Below are 19,953 nucleotides of genomic sequence, written 5' to 3'. Positions count from 1 at the left end.
TTAGGGTTTCCTGGCAACTACAGATGGTGATGAGGGGAGCATGTCACCTTCACCTCCACATTGTCCCACAAATATTATTTTGGCACAGTGAGCTTGTGTTTATTCTACACCATACAACTCAGTAAAAGGGAAGATATAGCCCATATGGAGCATAATGTGGGATGTTACATGCGGAAGGGTTGTATATGCTTATCAGATTGTCATGATCATGTTCTTTTTGTCTTTATAATGACCCAGCACATCTTTGAGTATTATGAAAGTAAATTCATTAATACATAATTAATTCTGTTCAGTTTGTATGTCTAAGATGCCCCCCACTATAACCATTACCACTTTATATTGATTTACATAAATGTATTGTCATAACAAGGCATCCAATTTTTGATAAGTTCTGCAATATTTCCTTGACATACTCCATTCAAATTAGACTTATTTTGAAATTATATATTAAAAAGTGTTGCCCATAATGAGAATAATAGTGATTTACGACACTTATTTGTGTCGAAAAGAAGAAAAAACAGTTTTAAATTCACAGTTGTCACGTGGAGCATAGTATAATAGAAGTTTCGTCTTGATAATGGATCAAGATGCTTTAAAAACATATGCTTTTATAAAGAATACAAATGATCATACCAGAGCCTGCCAAGCAATTTATAGTTTAGTTCAAAGCAGCTGTTCAATTAAAAAATGTTCGGCGTTGACGTATGATCATTATTTCAAAATAATGGATTAATTGACTGAACAATTTAATGTTTTGACAGCAAAAAATTATCATTTGACAAAAATAAATTAGTTCATAAATCATTCCTGATTTACTAACGAATTGTATAATAAAAGGGTAGAACATTTTATTAAAAGTTTCAGGAAGGCTATAGCTTGATCCTATTAAGCTCCTTCTGTGAGTTCCCACTTTCTTCATTGTATAGGCCAATGATTAAGACTAATTGCATTCCTAACTTCGTATAAGACAATTAGTCAGATATGTTATAAATGTAGGTCGTAAGTCTGATTATTTTAGATGTTTGTGTTTAGACTAGGTTTGTTTTTCATGGGATTTTCATTTCCCATTTCTTCCCTGCCCCCCCACACACCAGAAAAGAATGCAATTCACTTCCTCAGTGAAAACCTGCAATGGGAAACCCTAGCATCAGAAGTCAATGGGACTCCACGAGGGTGCTGGGGTCCATGCTAGAACCTTACACTGAAAGATCAAACCCCTTTCAAATCTTCACATACAGGAAAATGCTCAGCATCAGTGCCTCTGCCACAAATAAAATGGAAATAAAATGTTATATTGAGGGGACAAATGGTATTTCCTCTGTGTTTGGGTTTCAAATAATATCTCTCATGGAGGTGCAGGAGCAGCTTTTTTCACAACTTGTTAGTTTTCCTGCCTAGCTGCTGAAAATAACTAAGATTATTTTCAAATGTCTCTCATAATATCAACATTCAGACGTTGAGAACCGTCAATGGCAATCTTTCAAAATTTGGAGCTAGTACACCAATTTTTTTCTCAGATGAGTATTTGTAGGAATACGTGCCTAATGGCCCCTCGTGTGCCAACTAAAAGTTTTTCACAGCATAGTTTTTTAAAAGGGGTTGATCTTATTTATGCTTGCTTGAGATTATGCTTTTCCACTTTGTTTCTCAAGCTATAAAAAAGTTAGAAATAAATTGATGGAAATGATATATTATACCTCACTTCCAAAGAGAAGGAATTCCTTTGCATAAGAATTGCCATATTGGATAAGATCATTAGTTCAACCTATGGCAGTATCCTATCTACAACAGTGGCCAGACCTGTTGCTTCAAAAAAAGGTGCAAGAAAAATAAAGTAAGGCATAAGGAAGTTATGGAATAAACTGCCCACAGAGATGTTTCTTCCTAATTTCGATTAGTTAAAGGTTGGCTTATGCTCTGAATCATGAGTTGATATGCTTTCCAAAACTCTTAGTTATTTTTTGAATCCTGACCATTGTAACTCTGGATACTCTTGTTAGCCATATCCAATCCTTTTTAGAATCCTCCAGAGTTCTTGCCTAATGTGAGAATAAGTTCAACAGGCTAACTGTGCATTGTCTGAAACAGTAGTCCATCTCATCAGCTTTAATTTACTGCATTTAAGTTTCATTGCAGGTCCCTTTGGTCTTGTAGTATGAGAGTGTGAATAGAATGTCATTGCAAATAAAACAGTTTCTATTTCTATAATAGAGCAGTTGGTTCTTTGGTTTTGTATAAGTATTGTAGAGAAAATATATATTGGGTCATTGTAGAGGATAGTGGCAGGAAGAACTAAAAAGTGTTTTAGGACTTTGCTTGAGTATTTTAGAGATTGCTTTTTCATTTTCTAATATGTTCCTATAGCTGTTCTCACATTATATCTTAGAATAGATTTGTTCTGTCTGTAAGAGTTCACAAACAAAGGTTAGTGGAGTCTTTATTGCCAATATAAGCATGTATGTGTTTCCTTCTTTTAAACCTGACATATTTTGAATGTAGAATTTATTGGAACAGTTGGAATGCATTTTGTTTTCTTGGTTGTTGCAGTCTTATTCTAAGTATAGAGTACAAGAGTGCAGAAAGCTCAGACTCCAAAATACAAAGATCAAATATAAGAGGTAGCTTTATATTGATGGTGTCAAGGTCAGGTAGAAAATGAACCTCGCTGGTATTGTTCCTTTAGAAATAGCATTGTGTAGTGTTTGAAAGGAATTTATAAGGAACATACAGGATATATACAGAGGCTTACAGAACCAAAAGTAGCACATTTAATCTATTCTTCATTCTTCTTGTCAATCCCACTCAGGGAATCACAACTAAATCTACACTGTAAACTCCTGGTGTCAGGGAACATGTTTTCTACATGTACTATAAGGCTCCTAGCATGCTTGTAAGTATTGTAAAAAAAATAATGATCTGATAAACTGCTCCCTTGTCACCACCACCTGCTTTAGACAGAAGTTAAAGTCCATCTTAGCTATGCTATTGGTCGAAGACATATTCCATTGATCTGTCCTCACAGATTGACTGCAGTAAGTTTTTAGAACTCTAATGGGAAAGACTCTTTAGCCAGAAGACCAGTTTGTTGGTGGACTACTGAGATACTGTGATCTTTTGTTATTGGTAACCCAATAACATTCTCTGAATTGTTCTCACAGGTCCACTTGGCTATAGATGGCCTGATCCAAATTCAGGAGCCAGGAAAGATAGAGGATGAGCCAGTGGTTAGAGTATTCACTAAGAACTTCAAGAGCTAAGTTGACTTCCTGCCTCTGCCACAAAACTACATCTTTTGTCTCTCTGTGCCTCAATTCCACGTCAAATGGGAAAAAATCATTTTTTCTATTTCACATGGGTGTTGTGAGAATAAACACATTAAAGATGGTGAGATGCTCGGATACTATGGTAATTGGGACCATATCAGTATGGTATCTAGAGAGAGAGAAAGTGACTACAGACTGGACTGGAGAAATTCAGAATCTGACTGCTGCATAGCATTTTAGATGTACTGGAGGATAATTTTTTTTCTTCCAACACATCACCTGGAAAGATTTGAAAGGCAGAACTATTAGGTTATAGGCCACTTCGGGCATCCCTAGTGTCTCCCTTAGTAACTGTCCTGATCATTTCCCAACTTCTTTGTAAGTAAGATTAATCCAACCCTGCTTTAGTGGGAGCATATAAAAAGAGGACAGGAACAAATGCATCAGTTTCTCTGGTGGCATTTACCCCAGTTCCAAGAACAAAAGTAACTGTTGGCTACAAACTGCAGGATGGTGACATTACATTTGGGCCTGAGCACCAGTCTCTGAACTTGATCAAAATTTGACTGTGGTTAGACTGTGTGCTTTGGTTTGGTCCTTTTATTGAGAAGGCTCACAAGTCATGGTGTCTAGATTTGGACTTTCCAAAGTTCAAGGAGAAAGAGGAAGTGTTGGATCCACTGTTTTATTTTAGTCCTATCTAGATGAAATTATATGTGCTTTTGTGTAAAGGTAGGGATACTAATAGTACTACAAAATTGCAGGACTGTCTTAGTTTTAAAAGATGCTTCCTAATCTTTTTGTGGCTAAAAACAAAAACAGAACAGGTGTTGGTAAAGTGCATTGTTTAGTGACATATACAGCATAGGTGATTTTTTTGGTAAGAATTAGTGGAACACAACTTTTAATCATATTTTTTCATATTTCTTTGTGATACCTTTTTGCATATAATTTTGTTTTTTAAATATCAGTATTTAAGATTAGCTTCTGCTTCTATGCATTTACCCAGTTGTGCTACGGGAACTGCAGAATCACAGTACATGACCTACGTATATTGTTCAGATACCAGAAAGGCTTCCATGCATGTTGAAATATAGAACATGGGTGAGAGAAAAAGCCATATAACTGAATAGAAGTTGAAGGGAGATGCTGGTTTTGCACGGTCAATAAAGAGGGACAACCATAAGTGTGTCAATGTAGAAATGTATAATTTTGCCTTGGCAGCAAAATGCTAGGATGTCAAACTGAATCAAACCTCACCTTTTAAAAATTTTATCCTCTTAAACAATCCTATCTCAGGTCTGATATATCAGTAGTCAGAATAAGAAAATGCCACATTCCTGTAGATGTCAGGGAACCATGTTATGCAAAAGTAAACATTTTGTAAATATCAGAAGAGGAAAATCATTAGATTTAGGCAAGACTGTTGAGGAGTTCCTTAATTTCAATCAATTGGGTGCAAGTATTAGCTGACAACAATAGTTAGAGTAGAAAACCTGCTGCTTGGAACAGCTAACGTGTCTTAAAACAGACAGTAAAACAATCTCCTCTCCTGAAGTCATCTACAAATTTCTTTAAACCAGGGTTAATGGAGATAATATTTAGCAGCAATTATTTAGATGCAAGGCCTTGATTCATTACATCTGTATATTAACATTGAATACAGCTATAAGTTGAAACTTGTCAAATATTAAAATCTAAAGCTCTTATGCTCATGCAAGGGATATGACTAAAACTGGCTGGAATTTTTTTCCATTAAACATTTTTTTTTCATCAGAAAATGCTGATTTGTTGAAATCTAAACTTTTCTTGGAATGTATTTGTTTTGACAAAACTTTTGTTGGGAAAGTTTCTCAGACCCAGGATGGAGTTTTTAGTCAGCAAGCAAGAGAATCCCATCATAGCCCAATAGACGGGTCATTTATCTGGGGTGAGGGATACCTAGATTCAGGTCCCTACTGTGCCTTATTTGGAGCAAGGATTTGAAAGTAGGTATCTCACATATCAAGGGAGTGTCCTAACCACTGAGCTATTCATTATTTTGGGGTCTTTCTATAGTGTTTTTCACAAAAAAATTGAAAAGTCTACATTTTATCGTGATGTGGAATGAAACCAAATGCCCAAACCTCTGTTTTTCATGGAACAGAATTCTTGTTTTCCAGCCAGACCTAGAAATGACTGTATATACTGACTCCACTAGCCACTCAATAGGTAAAAGTTCATCACTGTGTGCTCCAACCAGTTGTTCCAGCTGTAACCGACTATATTGAAGTCACTCTTATTTGTTTTATAAGCAAATAATAAAGGTGATGGGATTAAATAGGGTTTGCTGGAAAATTGTCCCTTTGTCGTGTAACTTATTTTAGGTGTTTATATATCATTGTGGTATCCAGTGGCATCCAGGTAGTAACTGCAGGTATTATTTGAAGACTGTGGAACTGCACAGGTGTAACTGAGGGCAGAATTTAGCTTAAAGAGCTTAGTCATGGGAGGAAAGATGGAAATAACCTACACTGACTTGAATACTGCATGCAGATGCGGTTGCCCCATCTCAAAAAAAGATATATTGGAATTGGAAAAGGTTCAGAAAAGGGCAACAAAAATGATTAAGGGTATGGAACAGCTTCATATTAAGAGAGATTAATAAGATTGGGACTTTTCAGCTTGGAAAAGAGACGATTAAAATGCGGGATATGATAGAGGTCTATAAAATCATGACTGGTGTGGAGAAAGTAAATAAGGAAGTGTTGTTTACACCTTCTCATAACACAAGAACTAGGGGTCACCAAATGAAATTAATAGGCAGCAGGTTTAAAACAAACAAAAGGAAGTATTTCTTCACACAACAGACAGTCAACCTGTGGAACTCCTTGCCAGAGAATGTTGTGATGCCAAGACTATAACAGGGTTAAAAAAAGAACTAGATAAATTCATGGAAGATAGATCCATCAATAGAATTTAGCCAGGATGGGCAGGGATGGTGTCACTAGCCTCTGTTTGCCAGAAGCTGGGAATGGGCGACGGGATGGATCACTTGATGATTGCCTGTTCTTTTAATTTCCTCTGGGGCACCTGGCATTGGGCACTGTCGGAAGACTGGATATTGGGCTAGATGGATCTTTGGTCTGACCCAGCATGGCGATTCTTATGTTCTTATGACCTTACAGGGCTTGGAGTCACAGGTAAAACATTTTGTTAGTACACTGATGAGATCAGATATGTAAATTCAGGGAAAGAGAATAAATGTGGAATACCATACTATTAACTCTTTTGGAGTGTAACCATGTTTGAAGGGATCCGTGGAAATTCTTTTACTGCTTTTGTTGATAACTAGAAATGCAATCATTTCAGATTCCTTCATTTGGTTCATGGCCTTTTGTTTGTTATGCTTAATACTTTCAAGACTTCTTGCTTCTCTCTGTTCAATGCTGGATAACCACTATTTTGAAATCAAGTTAAAACTTAACTTGGTTGGGCTTTCATTTTTAAGACACAAGATACAATAAACCAACAGGTAGAAACCATGTTGTTTTCTGTATCCTGCATTCAGTTATAGAAATTAGTTAGAAAAGACCTATTAGGCTATTTACTCCATCACTTTTCCAGACTAGTGCAGAATTTTCCCCTATAGCACAGAATTGTTCCCTGCAGTACATTTTCTATGACCTGATCAAAGCCCCATTGAGGTCAATGGAAAGATTCCCACTGACTTCAGTTATCTTTGGGTCAGTCCCCTAGTGCATTGTCCAGTCTCCTAGTAAAAAATGTCCCCAGTGAAGACTGTTTTCTTTAAAAAATCTATAGATGGAAGGCATAATAACAAAAATTGTACAAGGCTGGCAGAGAGCTCTGTATTAATATCAAAATAAGTTTTAAAGGGATCATACATTTAGTAAAAATACTGAACGCTTTCCTAGCTCTTTTAGTCTTCTTCTGAGTGAACAATTACCAGCAGCCTGAGGGCAGCAAGATAACGCTGTCATCTTATTTACAGCATTATAATCTAATGTCAACAATTTATCTAGCAGCATTTTGCAATGACAAATCAGACTGTTTCCCATCATTTTAGCTTTGGACTTTTGAAGAGATTGCTCTAATTTGATCCTGCAGTTGGAAGTGCATCTTTCCTTAAGGGCTAATGAGTTTAGAAGTTCAGTTTTGTAGCTGAATGTTTACTTGACATGCAATTAGATGTTTATTCCCTTATCTATAGTACCTTTTAGAAAACCATTTTTGATGAATCTTCAGATCCAATAATCCAGAGTCACATGTCATTTAAAGCAGAGCACACATAATACAAAATGAGAATTTTATTGCTCTTGGACCACTATGTCTTTAGTTTCTGCGTCTCCTGTTCCCAAATAGCAAAGCAGCCAGAGCCCAGCTACTCTACTGTGGTTTGTGTGTATTCCTGACTCTTCGGTATGTACAGAAAGATATTAACACATAAGAAGAACAGTCACAATCAGTGCATTTTCCTTCCTGCATGACGTGTTTCTGCAACTGTACCTTCAAAGAAAAAATAATAGTGCAATAAATTTGAATGACTGATGCAAAACAATCACTGCTATAGATTTCCTGAGGGTAATTTTTTTTATTAAAAATTCTTAATATATTTTACTTAATTATGATAAGAATATTTGAGAGCACCTATAAACACACACAAAGTATTATTCAGTAAATCCCACTTTGACCCATTATGTAGTAAATTACTGATGAGCGGACTGGTAGCAAGATAAAATCTTTATTATGAACAAGAACTAGGTACAGCAATGAAGTAATAAAACTGCCTACTACTCTATATAGCTGCAGCCTGCAACTGCCTTGTTCTGGGCTTCCTTGTTTCTGCCCCAGCAGGAAACAATCCAGGAAACCAAAACCAGCATCTATAGTGCACAGGAAGTGTAGCAGCTTTAGGCCTGGTCTACACTAACCCCCCAAGTCGAAGTAAGGTACACAACTTCAGCTACGTGAATAACGTAGCTGAAGTCGACATACCTTACTTCGAACTTACTGCGGTTCAGACGCGGTCCACACGGGGCAGGCAGGCTCCCCCGTTGACTCCGCGGTACTCCTCTCGTTGAGATGGAGTACCGCAGTCGACGGCGAGCACTTCCTGGTTCGATTTATCGCGTCCAGACCAGACGCGATAAATCGAACCCGGAAGTTCGATCCCCAGCCGCCGAACTAGCGGCTAAGTATAGACCAGCCCCTACACTTCTTTAAAGGACTTACCCTGTATCACACAGCAGACAGCCTTAACACCCAGGGGAAGATGGGGTCAAGGAATCCTCCTTATGTCAAGGATCTGCTCCATAACCCTTCCCCAGTTCAGGATTGGAGCAACTTCTGCATGCCTGTAACCCAAACATAGCCAGGAAATGGACAATGGCTCTGTCCTTTCACCAGTGCACTCTCCTACACCCATATCCCCACTGCACAGCAACACATAGTGTCCAGGATGTGAAGGTGCTTTGTGGTGGTTCCTCTAATCCAGCCTATCCCCATGGAGTGGAACCGTATCAGTTCATTTATGAGCTGGGGCCCCTGCAGAATGGACCAATCCTTCTTAATTTTTGTTACATACAATTTCATAGAATTCGTAATCTATTTCTCTGAGTGTATTTCACAGTTGATGTACTGCCAGGTCACAGCTGATGTGCTCCATGGTCTTATGGTAGAAAATTCCCTTTGGAATTTGGGGATTGATTTTCTATTCTGAGTTCCTTATCTGCCTGATTTGTTTTTCATTTAGATTCCATCCTGCAGTTGTATTTTGTGTGTATCACAGGTATTTCATAAGAAATTGGTTGCTTCCCACTGAGACTTCAACTACTCCAATCTGTTCAGGAGAAAAGAGAGTGACTTTCATCTCTCTTTTGAATTCTGGTTTTTGTCTTAGCATGATAAGTGGCAGATTCCAAGGACACAAATAGAAGTGTTTTGTTTCACTTCTCCCTCAGGTTTTGTGACATGCTGGCCAGAGTTTTTGGGGGTAGGGAGAGGCAAATGGAAAGTTTTTGTTTATTAATGGTTATAAAACATAAATGTGTAGGTTATTTTTAAAGATATCTGTATCCTAGATCCTATCTTAGGTCTGAATCCTGCAAGTAGGCCCAGGCTGACAGATACCTGCACCTGAGAAAGGCCCCATTGACTGTGATGGGGTTATATGTGGTGGATCAGGGCCTTGGATAATAAGCACCTAGTTAGCCTATAGAGCTCTAGTTCACTGTGGGTGTGGGTGAGAAGGACCATGAAGAGACTGCACAGCACTGAATATGTGGTCAGAATTGGAGTAACAATAATAGTGTTGCTCTGATTAGGCCCAAATGCTTTTTGGAAGGTGCTGAGTGGAGTTGGGTGAAATTTGTCTGAAACTTTTTGTCAGTGAAAATGCAGATTCAGGTAACTGAAACATTTAGAGAATGTGTGCAATTTTATTGATTTTGTTTCAGTCAAAAGAAAAATAAATATTTTAAATGGAAACATTTAATTTCAACATTTTTGAAATGAAAAATTTTGAGTATTTGTAATCACACCAGCTTTTTCTTTAGAAATTAACTTCAATTTTATTTTGTTTTAAAGCTCAAAAATGAAACATTTTGTGCTGCGTCAAATGAAGCATTTTGTTTGAAACAATTTATTTTCCCCTGATTTTTTTGGAATTGTCAGTAAACTGAAAAATCAAATATTTGCACAGAGTTAGTGCTTGGTGCTCTCAGCTCCAAAAGCTTCAATAGGAGCTAAGGGTACAGAGTACCTTGCAGGATCAGGCCCATTAGGAGTAATATGTCCTCTTGGAAGCACCTAGTAACCCAGAGTTTGCTTTACTTTTGAGCATTGCAGAAAAGAATCTTCCAGTCTCTCCCACTTTTTCCCCTGCCTCCCCTGTAAAGACCCATATCTGGCTGACATACAGCAATGAGGAACACAAATTGGTCCCCTCCACTTCTGTACTTCCCTGATCAATTAAACTAGTGATATCCCCAGAATAGCAAAAAAATATGTATAGCCTCTAATATCCTGAGTTTCCCAGGAAACAAAAAAGCTTCTTTTTGACCTAACTACTCTTAAATGCTGCTTTGTTTTCCAAAGGTTCTCCTCATAATAAAGAAAGCAGGTAAATAAGTGAGGTGAAAAATAGACTTGTCAGATTTTCAGAAAAGAGATCATTAGGCCACCCTGCTGTTTTTATGGTTTTATTTATGATTACACACTGTGGTACATGAAATTACTACTGTAGAAAAACTTGTTTACCTACCCATTTTTAATAGGCAGAGGAACAGTAGACTCCAGTTGCAAAGGATGAATGGTATATGGCAGGCTACCAAAGCATCTGCTAGCCATTATGTAAGGAAATTGTCCCATAGCATACATACTGTATGAGTCACAAGGTGCATTTTGTTGTCATGGTAAATCCACCTGTTTTGCTCAGTAGCAGTGTAAAGCCTAGGGGGAAATGCATTTTTTAAGTGGCATGCTTGTTTGCAGTGCAGTGTTACCCACCACTAGCTCTCTGTGGATGTGGGGGAGAAGAGCAACAAAGGGACATTCATAATGAAAATGACTCGGTGTAATTTTTGCCCCTCACACTGATCCAGGTAAATGAAAGTGTGGTATCACAAAAACACAAGCTCCTGTTTCTATTGAAATTGTGTTTCGTGAGGACTCATAGTTTTGTATGCAAATAGTGCCTGAAGTGAAATTGTATCTTCTCATTATACAAATCTCTTAATTCCACAAGATACAAGATTGCAGCTTTGGTATATCTTTAGGCAAATGATTTTCTCTGGAAGGACTATCAATTTTTTATTCTGTATGATAAAAGATCAGAACAAGTATAAGCTGTGCCCAGTTTCAGTTTGTTCCCAGTACTATCTCTCTCTCTCTCTCTCTCTCTCTGTGCTTGGTGTCCAGACTTAATGTTATGTTGTATGTTAACTATTTTACAGAAGGAGGTCCAAATGCCAATAGGCAACTGCACAGTACAGTCAATTCAGATAGATGCAGGAGGTCAGCAATGCTGAGAAGACATCAGTGGGTAGAGATGTGCACATCTGTTCCACTAAGCATGTATATGCCAATCTACACTTTTACAAACTTTTACAAAAATCTCTCAAATGTACAAGACACAATCTTCCTTGATCCAGTGATTCCTACAGAGGGCAGAGGATGGCTGCAAATGAAAATATGATGATACTCTAGACCTGAAGCAGAAATGAACGTGCTTCATTTTTTCTCATTACTGGTTTCAGCCTTTTGTGAACACTGGCTCTTGACTGCTATGGTTTCTTTCTACAGGAGCCAGTGCTCCTGCTTGCTGCATCTCTACATGCACTTAGGAGGTCTGAACACTGGTGACTCTAACCATTTCCTTGTATCATCATCCATCATCTTCTGCAAAAGTAGCAAGACCTTATCAAGAAACAGCAGCCAAAATGTTTCAGAAAAATGAAATCACAAAGGGTTTAAACTACAGTGAAGCCTTCTTTGATACAAATGGAATGTGAGATATGAAATTAATTTTGATAAGCATGGGCTCAGAAAAACTGTGGATATGGGAGTTTTCACTATATTTAATACACAGTGGATATTGACGTTGGGAGACAAATTCTTATTTTGCATAAATATCCCACCTCAAGACTCACTTCTGCCATGTTAACTAATGTTGGCGGGGGATGGAACAGGTGGAGATAGCTGTTGTATTTTTTGTTTTGTTTTCAGATTTTTTTGAAAAATTGGAACCACCAAGCCTGTATAATTGAGATCTTAGTACTGTTTGATGACCTGACTCCTCCCTGTTTTCTCCTTGTGGATTGTTATACTTGCTTGTTATGCCTTGTTTTCAATGAAAGAGTAAGCTCTTTCAGGTAGGGTCTGTGTCTGTCTATGGTTTCGTACAGCACCTAGCATAATGGGGCTGTGATCCTAATTGAGGCCTTTGTAACACAATACAAATAATAATCAGAAAGTTGTTTGGATAATTAACATTCAAAGAAAGTTTCACATCAGTTGGTTACTTTTGTTATTCAAAGCAGTGTGTGTATTACAGAATATAGTTATTACTTCTTGGCTATGCCAAATACTGTTACTAAGTGATCTGTTAAGAACATGTAATTGCATGTTTATTAATCAAAAACCCTTATGAAGTTACTATGTAACGTAAAAGAGAGAGAGAGAGAGAGCATGATATCCCATATAATTTCAAATTCTAGCAAGCCAATTAAACAATGAGAAGAAACAGGCAGCACATTTCTGCGCAGCTATTGCATAAGGGTGGTGATAAAAGGAAGAAGGGTGGAAGTAAAATTACCTGATCAGCCAGGACTAATAACTTCCTAAAGGTGCTTAGCCGCTGAACTCCGTGGGCACCTAAATTCATACAGTGCTTAAATTTTTATAGTAAAAGTTTCCTAGGTACCTCTGTTTCTACATCTGAACATGCACTGCAGCCCCACACCAGATGTCAGGATGGCTGAGTCACAAAGAGATAGGCATTCCTCTGCCAAATTCACCTGTGGGACCTGATCCGGTAGATGTGCTCAGACACTGCCTACCAGATTAATGCCCTATAGGTGAGCTTGCACAAAAAGGCCAAGAGCAGCAGCCCCTCATATTTTTTTTAGTCCAGTGGTTGGGGTACTCACCTCAGATATAGTAATCCGCCAGCTCAAGTCCCCCCTCCACCGAAGGCAGAGAAGGCATTTCAACAGGGTTCTGCCACCTCTGTGGTAAGTGCCCTAACCACTGGCTATTCTGAGGTGGGGCTCCTTCAGTCTCTCCTCTTGAAGCTGATCTGCTGTGGATAAATACAGAGTCATTACAGCAGGGGGACAGGATCTTGGGGAACCCACCGCCCAGGTAAGTGCTCTAACCACCAGGCTACACAGTCAGTTTCATACTTGCTCTTTCTCTAGCCTGATGGCTTTTTAAAATGATTTCTCCACAGTGGAAGAGCTTCAAAGGCAGAGACTGATGGAGTTCCCCATCACAATACTGTACAGCCCAGTAGTCAGGGCACTTACCTGAGGCCTGGTCCACACTACCCCCCCACTTCGGACTAAGGTACGCAAATTCAGCTACGTTAATAACGTAGCTGAATTCGAAGTACCTTAGTCCGAACTTACCGCGGGTCCAGATGCGGCAGGAAGGCTCCCCCGTCGATGCCGTGTACTCCTCTCTCTGAGCTGGAGTACCGGCGTCGACGGCGAGCACTTCCGGGATCGATCCGGGATCGATTTATCGCGTCTAGACAAGACGTGATAAATCGATCCCAGAACATCGATTGCCTGCCGTCGGACCCGGAAGTAAGTGTAGACGTACCCTGAGAGGTGGCAGATCCCTGTTTAAATTCCTTTTCTCCCTCAGGTGGAGGAGGGACTTGGATTGGGATCTCCCATATCCCAAGTGAGTCCCTAGCTACTAGGCTAAAAGTTGAGGGAGGTTGTCTTCCACCCACCCACAGCCCCAACCTCTTGCCAAAACAGCATAGGTGCCTAACACAAGGGAGGTTTGCAGCTGAGAATTCCAAGCAGAGGCAAGTGCCTCTCTGCAGCCCTGATTTAGGGGACTATCTCTGAGAAAAGGGCTGGTCTCACACCCCATTCACTAGCTTAGGCAAGGAGCCGCCTAGCATGTTGGTTTTGTGAACCCCATTCTGAGGCACCAATCTTTCCCCATTAATTGTATAGGGAGCCTAGGTGCTGAACTCAGGCTTTGAGAATCCTAATGTTTTTCTAGGCACCTGAAAGATAGGTGCCACAATGCTCAGCATCACCACACCTAAATTACTTTGTGACTCTAGCCTGAAATGCATTGGGGATGTAATGCGAGCCTTACTGGTTACTGCCCATCTAAACATGTATAAGTACATGTACTCCTCATAACGGTACAATAGGACAAATGTCCTAATTATTAACTACTACAACCTTTATTTGCTGGACATTATAAACATGTAACTGAAATCACTGACTGTAGAAACAGGAGGCTCCAATTGTGCGTGCCATTTAATTTCAAAGTAAGGAATTATTTTCATTAGGAGTACTGGCTTGGGTTGTCTAGTTTTATATGGTTGGTAAGTACAGTTTGCAAGAGTGTGGCACTTATTGATTAGACAATATATTTACTGTCTTAATGATGTGAATAAATTATAAATTAACATGAACTAACTGGTTTTTATTAATGTTTTTGGTGTAATCATGCATGCTACTTCTGTTAGGTTCTAAGTCCATTTAAAAAGGAACATATATTAAGAGCTGATTATGTAAAGAGTAAGTCTGATCAAGAAGACATTTTTCAGATTACACTTCAAGCCTGAAGAATTATTAGAACATACTGTTAGCTGGAAATGAGCACATTTGCAAAGTGAGTATTAGGTAAATAACTTCATAATTGAATCCCCTACGTTTTAAAGGCTAGACAATGCCACCTTACTTATGTTGAGTAGCACCATTCTTCTCAAGCAGCTGCATTTCAATGGGGCTATTCGAGGAGTAAGATACTAATCAACTTCAGTAAGGGTGGCAGGATCTGGCCCTAAACCAGTATTGGCAGAGGAAGAGAAAAGTGATAGTGTGCCATGCAATATTTAAACACATGGACTTTCCATTTTAAATGTCACTTTTATGCATATATGTCTTATCAAACTATGTATGGAATTATACACCCCAAACCCTGACTTCATTGATCTACTAATACCATTTGGCTGCAGTATTAAAACAAGGGCATGAGACACAAATATCTTAAACTTTGTAACAAACTCATTGTAACTGATGTATTTGTTCCCACACAGGAGGAGTGAGACACTGGACAATCTATTAATTTGTTTTCCTATTTGAATAAAAATACAGTCTCGTAAACAAAGAAGGAAGCTAATACCATTTGGACAAAAACATTTACATTACAGGCACTTACTAGAAATGTTTACACTTTGCTTTATTTAAAATATGCTGAGAAGAATGCTCTAAATCTTCCATATATATATATATATATATATATATATATATATATATATATATTCTCCAACCTGGTCATGCCTAAATGACAGCATTCATGTGAATGGGGTGTGGGAAAACCGGGGATAAGCCTTTAGCCAGCTCCACCCACTGCACAATGTGTGTGCACATATGCACATACATTTGTTTGGCTGGTTATGGATCTGCTTGGAGACCTAAACTCCTTTGAGGATTTTTTCTTTTTTCCCTGGTCTTTTCCTCTTGCTGAGTGCAATCACTATAAAGTGAGGCAACACTAGTCTTGGCAAGCCAGTCAATTGACCAGTCAAATAATGTCAATTGGCCAACTATTATTTTACCATGGTCATTTATTATCAGATATTCCAGAAATAATGCCCTTAGGTAGGCGGTAGCCTACCTTTCTGACTGCATCATGGTACCATGTGTCAGAAAGCTACTTAAATTCTACTCTACTACATGCTAATGCACGTTCTCGGGGTGAAATGATGAAATTGTTAAAAGTTGAGCATTTTGATTAGCTGGAGTCTTTCTAGAACAAACGTATGTATGTGTATCTTTAGTTGCATCAATACAGGCAACAGCTAACAAAGAAGATTAAACAATTTAAAATACATGAACCCTGCCCCAGGGAGTTTACAATCTAAACTGACTAGACTAACCCCCCTCCCCACGAAATTAACCCACAAGACAATGGGGGAGGGAGAAGAGGATTCACACTCACTAAACCTCCTCTCTCAACACAAACAGAAAAATTAAGCCTCTGTCATCATCCACAAAGCCCCCCAACACCTCTGTCATCATCGGCAAAGCAAATAACCTACATTAAATACCCATGTAAATAAATCCCCAGTTCCCTTCCACACAAACCCAAATATATATCCCCATCCAAAAGATATCTCCAAAAAGATAATGAAAAGCAAGATGCTTGTAGAGTAGGTCTGCTGCCTGCTTAGCATAAGTCCATTTAAAATTACTTTTTCCTTTTATATGTTTCTTTTATTTCTGTTTAATTTCTTGTCTTTTGTAACTCTTCAGTCTTGAATAACATTTTCATTAAAATAAAAACCTAACATTGCTAAAAAAAAGTTATAATTATTTGGTTCATTTTTTGAACTTCATGTAATTGTTTTTTTGCATTTTTCTAAGTTAAAATAACTCAGTAAAGTAATTTTTTTTATAAATAGGTATAAGTATCTATCTAAGGCAAAGCCTTTCCATATAAAGTCTTATTATTTTTTGTTACTGTTGTTTCGGTTCTAATAAATTAGTGCCTTAACCTATTTAACCATTTTGACTTATGACAATATTTGACCAATGTTTGACTGGTCAATCGACCAATTATTTTTGGAATGGTCAAATGCCCAACCATAGGCAACACTCCCTCATCACATGACTGTTAGTCCTATCATGACCAAAATTAGTGTGTGTTCCCTTCCTACTTTTGAGCTGTTTTAACTATGGATCCAGCCCAGGCAGAAGAAGATTAAAGAGAAAGTGTTCCTTGGGGGGAAATTGAATTGATTCTTTACCAAATTACAGTCACAGATGAAGCAGCAATCAAGACATCTCTAATTAAATGCCCTTCAGAATACAGAGTAGCTAGTCACCAGAGAACATTACAAAATTAACTATAGAATCTAGAGTAGATAGCTCCCAACATCAGTATAATTGGTACACTTTGCAGAACTCATGGAGTAATGCCTTAAGGTTAAAAAAAAAAGAAATCACATTACTGATATCCTACTTATACTTATTACACAGTACAATTTGTGAAAAATAGAGAAGAATGTTCAGTAACTTCAAACCCTGACTTTTAGCATTCTAGACTTTCCATCAGTTTCAAGCTCCCGCTTATAAGAATGGAATTACTGATCATAATTAAACTCTACATATTTCGCATTTTATGAGTAAGAGTGTGCCTGAATTTCTATATTAGCAGCAGAAAATGTATTAGTTATTGAGACACCATGGTATTTGTACTGCTTCAATCAAGACCAAATTGAAATTGCTATGATGTAATGTTTTTCATATCTTTTTTTCTTCAGGAAACAAAATCCACACCTTCATTAATAATTCACATTTTTTCCCTTAAAAATATCACAATATCTTTTTTCTCACTTTTGTAATGGAAAAAATGCTCAGTAGCTGTGTTGCTGGTCAGCAATCTACTGGCTCCTGATACACGTCTTTATCGATCCAGCAAGATCATCTCTCCACATTATCTGCTGTTTTCTTCTTTAGTGTTTCTGAAGAACAAAAGTTATGAAATAGTTTAAAATATGTCTAGTCAGAGGAAAAGGAACCTCCACATACATCAGATTTAAGAATAAGAATAAATAAAAAATATTGAGTTTGCCGTTCTCCTATAATGAGCTCTGGATCTGTTCCTGGGCGGCACTGCACACCCCTGATAGGGGTTGAGAGTTCTCAGCACCCATCATTTGCAATGTGTGTTTAGTTATTAGGTTGGGAGTCTCTTTTGTTTTGGATTTGCTGTGTTATATTTTATATTAAGTGCAAATATTTTCCCAGAAACTCGATGGACACAGGTATTAGAAAAAATGAGGGAAAATGTCCCCCAGTGAAATGGAAAGAAAGGGAAAAAACCTATATTTAAACAAAATAAAATAATAATGGGTCAGCCATAAAACCACAAAAGCAATTAAATTCTAAGTTGAGACTTAAAGTAAACTATTAGTTTATCATGATTTTCAAATAGAAAGTCTGAGTTGACAGAAAAATTATACACTGTAACTTTGAAATCAGGAATGTCAAGCTTTGTTAGATCAGTGAATTCTAGAGGAGAGCCCTTTACCCCTCCCATACAAAATGCCCTGCTGGCAGCTCCCAGACAGTTCCTGAGGGATTGTGGTGAGAGCATACTTGCTGATCTTATCTGCTGTGGAAGTGATTTAGAGGAAGGAATTCTCTCAAGTAACTAGGATCCAAATTATAACGCACTTTAAAAGAGATCAATTTCCATATTTGAATTGTACCCACACCTGTAAGAAATAGGTAGCTAATTCAATCTGTGGAGTATTTGCATAACTTGCTCCTTCAGTTCCATCCATTAAGTGGTTAGGCTGCAAATGCTGCACCAGGGGAAGAAGCTGAATATTTTTTCAAGGGCAGCCCCGTATAGGGAGTATTACAGTTTTATGAAGCCACAAGTACATTGATTTACAGGCAAAGTCAATACCAAAGAGAAATTCTACACAATTGGGGGTCCAACTGTAACCTTAGTATTGCAAACGTCACTGATGAATACTGAGCATGTGTCCTCAAGCATGTCCATCAAATTCCCTAGCTAATTTTGTCAGCCAGCCAACATCACTTTTGTCCTTTGTAATTTCAACCTTGGTGAATTTACTCTACTACAAATCCCAGTATCAACGAGGCACTTGGAAAGCAAGATGCTGCGACACCTGAGTCAGATGAAATGGAGATGCTGGATTGAATGTCAAACTGTCTTCCACAGCTGCCCGTTGTGTATATATGGATCTGACAAAAAACAAAAACAAACAAGCACAAACAAACAAACAAACCCCAAAAACACCACAGCTGGAAAACCCTGCAATAGAACCTTTTGAGTGGATGAGTAATTACTCAACACTACCCTCTGGGATCTCTCTCTGAATTAAAAACAAAACCATCCAAGCAATTCTTCCCACAATTACTAGGCACTACAGTAGACTTAAGAAAAACACTTCTGTGAGGTTAAGATACATAGTGTAAATTATCCTAACAGCCCACATTTAAGTGAACTGTGATCCCTTCCTTTTTTTGTGTATAAAACTGTATACTGCGTAAAACTCTGTGGACAAAAAACCATCTAACATAAGATCTCACATAACTATCTATAAAATATATAATATAAAAAATATTGGGACAGATCCTTAGCTGGTGTAAATCTGGCATGCCTGTGTAGTTTCTAGAGTATTAATGTCCTTCTTTATGTACAATCTTCCTGAGCTGACCTACCTCACCTGTGCCAGGCCACATAAATGCCAGTCGGACAGCTTCCTTATGAGATTTTAGAAAACCAATTTCACAAATAATATAAACTATATATTCTACTTTTTTATATAGATTGTCTGTCTTATGATGGACATTTGTAGTGAGCAATAAGTTTGAAACAGTACAGTTGCATTTTTATAGACAATTAACCATGAGTTATGCTTATATTTTTAGGTTAACAGGATTTCATCTTCCTCCACCTGTGACAAGTACAAAGTCTGTGTTTTCACTGCGTTTGACAAGTGACTTTGCAGTTAGTGCCCATGGGTTTAAAGTATACTATGAAGGTAAGAGAACATGATTAACACTCTTCTTAACAACAGGATTTGAAAGCTTTACCTCATCCCTATATATAACAGGGCTCAAATGTGACATTTTGCTAGTTGAACTGAACCAGGTACATTTATTAAAAAGTTTAAAATATTTCAATAACCTTTCAGTTAGATGCCAGGATCTGTCATAAAAGTCAAAGGTTTTAAATACTCCATAATAAATTCCTTATCTTGCCCCAAAACTGATTGATTTCCCCTATTGTTTTTCAACCCATCTCACTGTCTGATAGTTGTGGCATTAACATTTTGGAAAAAGTATTACATACACTTTTAATGACTATAATGTTTAGTATTTTCAAAGTTTGTTAGTCCAAAAAATACCAAGTATTAAAGGTTTGCTGATCCTAGCTGAATATTTATTTG

At 37.8% G+C, this 19,953-nt stretch overlaps 1 protein-coding gene across 1 annotated transcript in view; it reads left to right on the top strand.

Moving 5' to 3' along the window:
• CSMD3 (CUB and Sushi multiple domains 3) overlaps positions 1-19,953 on the top strand; it is a 1,099,171-nt gene that overhangs the window by 159,758 nt on the left and 919,460 nt on the right. Inside the window, exon 3 of the mRNA XM_026659890.1 lies at positions 19,433-19,545. Coding sequence (XP_026515675.1) covers positions 19,433-19,545 — 113 coding nt within the window. The remainder of the gene's footprint in view (positions 1-19,432; positions 19,546-19,953) is intronic.

Source organism: Terrapene carolina, unplaced genomic scaffold, assembly GCF_002925995.2.
Source record: "Terrapene carolina triunguis isolate 2854851 unplaced genomic scaffold, T_m_triunguis-2.0 Scaffold58, whole genome shotgun sequence".
NCBI lineage: Eukaryota > Metazoa > Chordata > Testudines > Emydidae > Terrapene > Terrapene triunguis.
The sequence above is the reverse complement of the archived record's forward strand: the minus strand, read 5'-3'. Positions and strand labels throughout refer to the sequence as shown.